This window comes from Sapajus apella, unplaced genomic scaffold, assembly GCF_009761245.1.
Source record: "Sapajus apella isolate SASKATOON/1434 unplaced genomic scaffold, GSC_monkey_1.0 scaffold152, whole genome shotgun sequence".
In the NCBI taxonomy this organism is placed as follows: domain Eukaryota; kingdom Metazoa; phylum Chordata; class Mammalia; order Primates; family Cebidae; genus Sapajus; species Sapajus apella.
The window spans coordinates 2342817-2351536 of record NW_022437092.1 but is presented as its reverse complement, the minus strand read 5'-3'; the positions used below and the strand labels follow the sequence as shown (position 1 = coordinate 2351536).

Genomic DNA, 8720 nt, shown 5'->3' with positions numbered 1-8720 from the left:
AGGAAGGAAGGAAGGAAGGAAGGAAGGAAGGAAGGAAGGAAGGAAGGGGGAGTTTTATTGGCAACATTGGTTTGCAAACCAAAAAGAGAAAGTCTCCAGCATGAGCCAAAGGTGCTCTCTCTTTGAGAAGAGAAAGAACAGGTTAGCTTTTATGCCTCACTAGATCCGTATTACACAACAGAGTCATGCGCATTCAGCAGGTTTCAAGAAAGAGCTGTACCTGTTTAAGACGGGAGCAGAGTGCATGCACAATGGATAAACACATATATGTACATATAACATATATTCTGTGTTTACTTTGGGGCAGGATTTTAGCATTAAAATAAGATGGAAGACCAGGCTTGGTGGTTCATGTCTGTAACCCCAGCATTTTGGGAAGCCAAGGCGGAAGGATTTTTTGAGCCCAGGAGTTCAAAACCAGCCTGGGAAACAGCAAAACCCCATCTCTATGAAAAAAATTGTTTAATTAGCTGAACGTGGTGGTGCACACCCGTAGTCCCAGCTACTCAGGAGGCTGAGACAGGAGAATCGCTTGAGGTGGAAGTTGTGGTGAGCCGAGATCACACCATTGTATTCCAGCTTGGGCAACAACTGTGAAACTTGGGAAAAGGAAGAAGTGAGGAAGGAAGGAAGGGAGGGAGGGAGGGAGGAAAATTTGCTGTGCCAGCCAGGCCCCGAACCCTTGACCCGTCTGTAATTTGGTTTCCTTAACCTTAGGATTTATCTTTGTAGATATAGGAGTGTCTATTTCAATCTCTTGGATCACGAGAGTTAGGTCCCAGCTTTGTTCTTCCTGTGATTTGAGCTCTCAAGTTTCAGTCCCTTCATTAGTGAGATGAGAATAATAGTTGTCCCCATTGTCCCAACCTCACAGTGCTAGTGTGAAAATTCAACAGGACTGTGCTCGTAAAATGCTTAACAGGACGCTAACACATGATGTATGGGTCAAAGTTGCAGTCAAAATGTGTAATCAGTGCTCATTGTTGTCTGGGTGCGGTGGCTCACGCCTGTAATGCCAGCCCTTTGGGAGGCCAAGGGGGGCAGATCACGATGAGGTCTGGGTTTAAGACCAGCCCGGCTAACATGGCAAAATCTGATCTCTACTAAAAAGAGAAAAATTAGCCAGGTGTTGTGGTGCATGTCTGTAATCCCAGCTACTCGGGAGATTGAGGCAGGAGAATCACTTGATCCCAGGAGGCAGAGGTTGCAGTGAGCCGAGATTGAGCCACTGCACTCCAACCTGGGCAACAGAGGAAGACCCTGTCTCAAAAAAAAAAATGTGTTGTCATCAGCTGACTTTTTGGACAAATCGGAACCAATTCTCTGGTAGGAAAAGAGTCTCCCTGTGTTCGTGTCATGCACTTTCTCTGATCTCTCTGTGTCTCTTTTCCCACTGTCCATAGGTGCTGGCTCCACCTGGACCAGGGATTCATCTGGGGTTTCCTTGGCCCAGTCTGTGCCATTTTCTCTGTGAGTATGTGCCTTTGATGTTCCCAAACTAAGAACCAAGAGAAGTTCTGGGTATAAGGGGCTTGCATTTCCACTATTGTGTAGTTTGATTTTCCACCTGCTACCAATTCAATCCCACGTACAGGGAGGTAGGACCCTTGTGTGCAATTTAAAGTGGACATCATACATTATTTTCACTTGCATTTTGCCTTGTTTGTGTTGCTCCTGCAGGTGAATTTAGTATTTTTTCTCTTGGTGTTTTGGATTTTGAAAAGAAAACTTTCCTCCCTCAACAGTGAAGTGTCAACCATCCAGAACACAAGGTAGGATGTGACAAACGGTACTTCCTAATCCCTTTCCTTCTACCAATCCCTCCTGCATATCCACACACGCATACACTCAACAGCCATGCTCCCAGGACTAGCAAGACCACTGTCATCTTCCACTGTCACAATTAATGAGAACCTGTACTAGCTAGACTACAAGCTAAACTGCTGTGATAAAAAGATCTCAAAAAAAAAAAAGAAAAGAAATAAAATACAAGTTTATTTCACTCTCATGTTGTATGTAGATGACATACATATAACATATGATATATATACGTATTTCATATACACTATCACCATATATTGTGATGATATACTGTGATAGTGCATGTGAAATACATATGTACGTACATTGTGTGTGTGTCAATATATATATGCCGTAAATACTGTAAGTAGGATGGCTTTATGTTTCAGCTTAACTGGGACAGTCTCAGTTTATGTCTGTTGATACAATATAATTATTAACAGTACCCCCTTTTATTCTTATTGACACATAATATTTATATACATTCATGAAGTATTTGTGATATTTTGGTTCATACCTAAAATGTGCAAGGATCAAATCAGTGTATTTAAGATATCCGTCACCTTAAACATTTATCATTGCTTTGTGTTAGGAACATTACACCTCCTTTTGACCTCAAAAGCCTTCCTTTTTGAATAACAAATTATATGACCCTGGCTGGGTGCAACGGTTCATGCCTGTAATCCCAGAACTTTGGGAGGCCAAGGCGGGCAGATCATTTGAGGTCAGTCGTTTTACTAGAGACGGGGTTTCAACATGTTGGCCAGCCTGGCCAACATGTTGAAACCCTGTCTCTACTAAAAACACAAAAATTAGCCGGGCGTGGTGGCACACACCTGTAATCCCAGCTACTCGGGAGGCTGAGGTAGGAGAATTACTTGAACCCAGCAAAGTAGAGGTGGTGGTGAGCTGAGATCATGCCACTGCACTCCAGCCTGGGTGACAGACCTCGTCTATAAATGATAAGAATGAGAGAGATAAAAAGCACTCAGGTTTTAGAATGCCTTGTGTATATGTGGCATTAATTTTGTACTATACATTGTCCTAAATACTTTCCCATGTTAAAGCCTCATGCAATCTTTATAGCAACCCCACGAAATAGGACAATTATTAATATAAGGGAACTGAGGCCAGGTGTGGTGGCTCATGCCTGTAATTCCAACTCTCTGGGAGGCCGAGGTGGATGGATCTTTTGAGGTCAGGAGTTCGAGACCAGCCTGGTCAACATGGTGAAACCCCATCTCCACTAAAACTACAATAATTAGCCAGGCATGGTGGCACATGCCTATAGTCCCAGCTACTCGGGAGGCTGAGGCAGGAGAATCACTTGAACCCTGGAGGCAGAGGTTGCAGCGAGTCGAGATTATACCATTTCACTCCAGCCTGGGCAGCAGACAAGACTTCATCTCAAAAATAAAATAAAATAAAAATAAGATGAGGGAGCTGAGTTGCAAGAAGTTAAAGCGACTTTCCCAAGGTCATACAGGTAGCCAGTACTGGCTTCCATTTAAACCTAGGTAGCTTAGCTCCAGAGTTCTCACTGTCTTTTTTCCCAGTTTTCCTGCTCGTAATAGTCAGCTAATGATGTGTAACAAACAACCCCAAAAATCTCATTCCTTAGGCTGGGCACAGTGGCTCACACCTGTAATCCCAGCACTCTGGGAGGCAGAGGCAGGTGGATCACCTGAGGTCAGGAGTTCGAGACCAGCCTGGCCAGCTAACCAGAGGGGGTTTCATGCCCATTATTAGTTTTTTGACATCCTAATCTCTGACTTCCTCCTCCCAGGATGCTGACTTTCAAAGCAACAGCTCAGGTCATCATCCTGGGCTGCACGTGGTGTCTGGGTTTCCTACAGGTGGGTCCAGCTGCCCGGGTCATGGCCTACCTCTTCACCATCATCAACACCCTGCAGGGCTTCTTCATCTTCTTGGTCTACTGTGTCCTCAGCCAGCAGGTAAACACTGACCCCTTTCTTTGTCATTTAAAACTTGAGAAAATTTTGGAAGTGGAGTTTAAATGAGGTTTTAAGTCAATGTTCTCTAAATGTTCCATATGAGATTATAATCCATGTATAAACGCTTCCTCTATTTTCTCTACTTTAAAAATGCTGGCTGGGCACAGTGGCTCACACCTGTAATCCCAACACTTTGGGAGGCCGAGGTGGATGGATCATGAGGTCAGGAGAACAAGATAATCTTGGCCAACATGGTGAAATACTGTGTCTACTAAAAATACAAAAATTAGCTGGGCGTGGCAGCACGTACCTGTAATCCCAGCTACTTGGGAGGTTGACACAGGAGAATGACTTGAACCTGGGAGGCGGAGGTTGCAGTGAGTCAAGATCATGCCACTCCACTCCAGCCTGGCAACCGAAGTAGACTATCTCAAAAAATAAAAAAATTGCTACTGGTCGTAAGGTACATCATTTGTTAACACATTTCAGAATATAAATAATTGCTATGTCCAAAAAAAAATCATGCCTTTTTCTCGGTTTTCCCGCTTGTAATAGCTAATGCTGTGTAACAAACAACCTCAACAATCTCATTGGTTTCGGCCCAGCACAGTGGCTCACGCCTGTAATCCTAGCACCAAGAGGTAGGCGGATCTCTTGAGGTCAAGAGTTCAAGACCAGCCTGACCAACATGGTGAAACCCCATCTCTACTAAAAAATGCAAAGAGTAGCTGGGCATGGTGGAGGCACCTGTAATCCCAACTACTAGGGAGGCTGAGGCAGAAAAATCCCTTGAACCTGGAAGGCGGAGGTTGCAGTTTGCTGAGATTGCACCACTGCACTTCAGCCTGGGTGACAGAGCAAGACTCCATCTCAAAAAAAAATTTTTTTTTCAGTCAGCACCAATTATATGGCTGGGATTACAGGGGTGAGCCACCATGCTGGGCTGACTTATCTCTTTTTCTTCAAGACTTATCAGATGATACATGCCCCTTGAAGCCCTCACTGTCCCGAACTAGGTCACATTCCAGGATCACACAGCCCTCTCTGTAGCACTGGGTGTCTTCAGAGGCGAACTCATAGATCCATTCCATCTGCTATTGCAGTTTTTGCAACTCACACCTCAAACCATGGAACAGCAGTGGGCATGATGAGATCTTGAACTTCGCTGTGCTGCAGGTTAACTGCCTTGTTAAAGAGAAACTGGGGCCAGGCACAGTGACTCATGCCCATGATCCCAGCACTTCAGGAGGCTGAGGCGGGAGGCAGAACTCATCTCCGCTCGGTTCACAGCATCACTGGCAGAGTGTTTTTTCATCAACATTATTTTTATTATTATTATTAAATTTAAGGCTGGATGTGCTGACTCACATCTGTAATCCCGGCACTGTGGGAGACTGAGGCGGGCGGATCACCTGAGGTCAGGAGTTTGAGACCAGCCTGGCCAACATGGTAAAACCCCGTCTCTACTAAAAATACAAAAATTAGCTTTGTGTGATGGCACACGCCTGTAGTCTTAGCTACTCGGGAGGCTGAGGCAGGAGAATTGCATGAACCCAGGAGGTGGAGGTTGCAGTGAGCTGAGATCGCACCACTACACTCCAGTCTGGGTGACAGAGCGAGACTCTATCTCAATCAATCAATCAGTCAATCAATTTAAGACAAGGATCTCAATACATTGCCCAGGCTGGTCTCCAGCTCCTGGGCTCAAATGGAATCCTCCCTCCTTGGCCTCCCAAAATGTTGGGATTACAGGTGTGAGCCACCCACCGCACCTGGCCACAACAGGAATTCTTTTTTTTTTTTTTAAGATGGAGTCTCACTCTGTCACCCAGGCTGAAGTGCAGTGGCACGATCTTGACTCACTGCAACCTTCCACTTCCTGGGTTCAAGCAGTTCTTCTGCCTCAGCCTCCGAAGTAGCTGGGATTACAGGTGCCTGCCACCCCGCCTGGCTAATTTTTGTATTTTTTTTAGTAGAGATCGGGTTTCATCATGTTGGTCAGGATGGTCTCAAACTCCGGACCTCGTTCCCAAACTGAAACTTGGCCTCCCAAAGTGCTGGGATTACAGGCATGAGCCACCACACCTGGCCAAATTCTTAAGCACATTTCCATGTGCTGGTGTAGTCTCCATATTAATATGTTTTAAGTTCTGCCATGAAATTTCATAATAAGCCAATTTTTCCAACATTAACTATGAACTCTTTCAAACATCCAAAAGAGTTTAAAGAATTATACAGTGAGCACATATATACCAATGGCCTAGATGCTGTCACTAACCTTGTGCAATATTTGCTCTATTACATATTGAACCTTCTATTCATCCGTTCCTCTATTTCATTACAAACAAGTGTAGCTTACCTGCATAGCCAAAGAAAACCATGGGCATGGTTTTCTTCTCAGTGCATGTACACATCCGAATGAGCATACCAAAAAGACTTATATGTACTCTTCTCACAGTTTATCTCAGTTTTTGAGGCATATCAGCATCCAGTTTTTAAAGATATATATGGTTTTAGTTTACATGGCTACTAAATCCAAACCACTTTGTCTGCGGCTGAACAGTAGAGTGTGTCCTTCAAGGTGTTCCCTTCCTAAAGGGTGCTTGGGGATCATTTGGACTGCACGCTGGCTCTAGAATTGAACCTGAGCCCGGACACGGTGGCTCACACCTGTAATCCCAGAACTTTGGGAGGCCAAGGCAGGTGGATCACCTGAGGTCAGGTGTTCAAGACCAGCCTGGCCGACATGGTGAAACCCCTTCTCTACTAAAAAGTATAAAAATTAGCCGAGCATGGTGGCAGGCACCTGTAATCCCAGCTACTCGGAGGCTGGAGAATCACTTGACCCCAGGAGGCAGAGGTTGCAGTGAGCTGAGATCACATCTTTGGACTCCAGCCTGGGCGACAGAGCGATACTCCATCTCAAAAATAAAAATAAAAATAAAAAACATTACTCCAGAGGGTTTCATTGTGTTTATATAATGAGTATAAGCACTCATTGTTTGTTATTGTTATGTATTTATTTATGTGTAGGTATAGATGTTTATGTCATATCCAAATGGTTTCTTTGTTTTGTTTTGTTTTGTTTTTTGAGAAGGAGTCTCACTCTGTGGCCCAGGCTGGAGTGCAGTGGCAGGGTGATCTCGGCTCACTGCAACCTCCGCCTCCCAGGTTCAAGCAATTCTCCCACTTCAGCCTCCCGAGTAGCTGGGAGTACAGGTGCACACCACCATGCCCAGCTAATTTTTTGTATTTTAGTAGAGACGTGGTTTCACTGTGTTAGCCAGGATGGTCGCTATCTCCTGACCTCGTGATCCGCCTGTCTCAGCCTCACAAAGTGCTGAGATTACAGGCGTGAGCCACTGCACTCGGCCCAGAGTGGTCCGTACCAGGAGCAATTGTGTTCCCACCAAGGGACAGTTAGCAATGTCAGGGGAAATGTTTGATTGTCGTAACTGGGGTTGGGGGGTACTACTGCCATCTTGTGGGTGGAGGTCAGGAATGTTGCTAAACATCCTAAACAATGCACACAGGACAGCCCTCTCCAGCAAAACATGATCCAACTCAAGATGTCAATAGCACCAAGGTTGGGGTATCATGGTATGGCAGATGCTGTCTATGGCCCTCTCATATCCCTTTGGCCTTCATCTCTACATGCCTGGAGCTGCTTGTTGCAAACACCCGTGACTGTGCCTGAGGGCTTGTTAATGCCCACAGGATATGCCTGGCCCATGCACAGGGCAAACTGGTGACACCCAAGAGTAATGGCCCTTGAGGGCGACCATCAAACCTTGACTGATGGGAGCTGGTGGATAAATACCCCAGCTCCCTCCTCCCTCAGGCAAGTTGACTGAAGTAGTTCCATGCTATACTGCAGAGCTCCTAAATGGGGCTGAGCCCCGGATGCCCACAATGGAAACATCCTTAATTATGCATCCTTTACTAGCTGCCTTCTCTTCCCTGTCCTGCGTCCTCACTGCCCTACTGGTGCTTTTTGGGATCACCCCTCAAATAAACTCTTTACACTTCAACCCTTGTTGCAGAGTCTGCTTCTGAGGTACCCAAAACCAAGATACATGGAAGGATGCTACCAAAATATTATTGGTGATTTTCACTAGAGTGAGGAATTATCTGTAACTTCTATTTTCTTCCTTTTACATATGCAAATCTTATAAATTTTCTTTTTTTTTTTTCTTCTTTTTTTTATTGAGATGGAGTCTCACTCTCTCTTCCAGGCTGGAGTGCAGTGGCAAGATCTCAGCTCACTACAAACTCTGCCTCCCAAGTTCAAGCGATTCTCCTGTCTCAGCCTCTGGAGCAGCTGGGATTATAGGCATGTGCCACCATGACCGGCTAATTTTTATATTTTTAGTAGAGACAGGATTTCACCATGTTGGCCATGCTAGTCTGGAACTCCTGACCTCAGGTGATCTGCCCAGCTCGGCCTCCCACCGTGCTAAGATTGCAGGTGTAAGCCACTGTGCCCAACTATAAATTTTCTACAACAATTATATACCCTGTAATGGAAAATTTTTTATTGTGGCAAAATATATATAATATAAAATTTACCTTTTTAATTATTTTTAAATGTACCAACTGTTCAGCAGCATCGTATTCACCATGTCATGCAAGCATTGTCAACATCCACCTCCAGAACTTTCCTGTTCCCAAACTGAAACTCCATCCCCATTAAACACTAACTCCCCACTCTCCTCCCCCCAGGCCCTGGAAACCACTATTCTGTATGTCTGTATGGATTTGACTATTTTAGTGTGGGAAATAGAAAAGTTCCTCTTCAAGTTTCTTGTTTAAGAAAAATTTGTGTTAGAAAATAATAGTTTGAGGCCGGGCGCGGTGGCTCAAGCCTGTAATCCTAGCACTTTGGGAGGCCGAGGCGGGTGGATCACGAGGTCAAGAGATCGAGACCATCCTGGTCAACATGGTGAAACCCCGTCTCTACTAAAA

General features: G+C 45.0%; 1 protein-coding gene across 3 annotated transcripts in view; it reads left to right on the top strand.

Moving 5' to 3' along the window:
* ADGRE3 (adhesion G protein-coupled receptor E3) overlaps positions 1 to 8720 on the top strand; it is a 52247-nt gene that overhangs the window by 39736 nt on the left and 3791 nt on the right. For all 3 annotated transcript variants that reach the window (XM_032265708.1, XM_032265707.1, XM_032265706.1), the window contains 3 exons: positions 1404 to 1470; positions 1681 to 1772; positions 3587 to 3755. In XM_032265708.1, coding sequence (XP_032121599.1) covers positions 1404 to 1470; positions 1681 to 1772; positions 3587 to 3755 — 328 coding nt within the window. The remainder of the gene's footprint in view (positions 1 to 1403; positions 1471 to 1680; positions 1773 to 3586; positions 3756 to 8720) is intronic.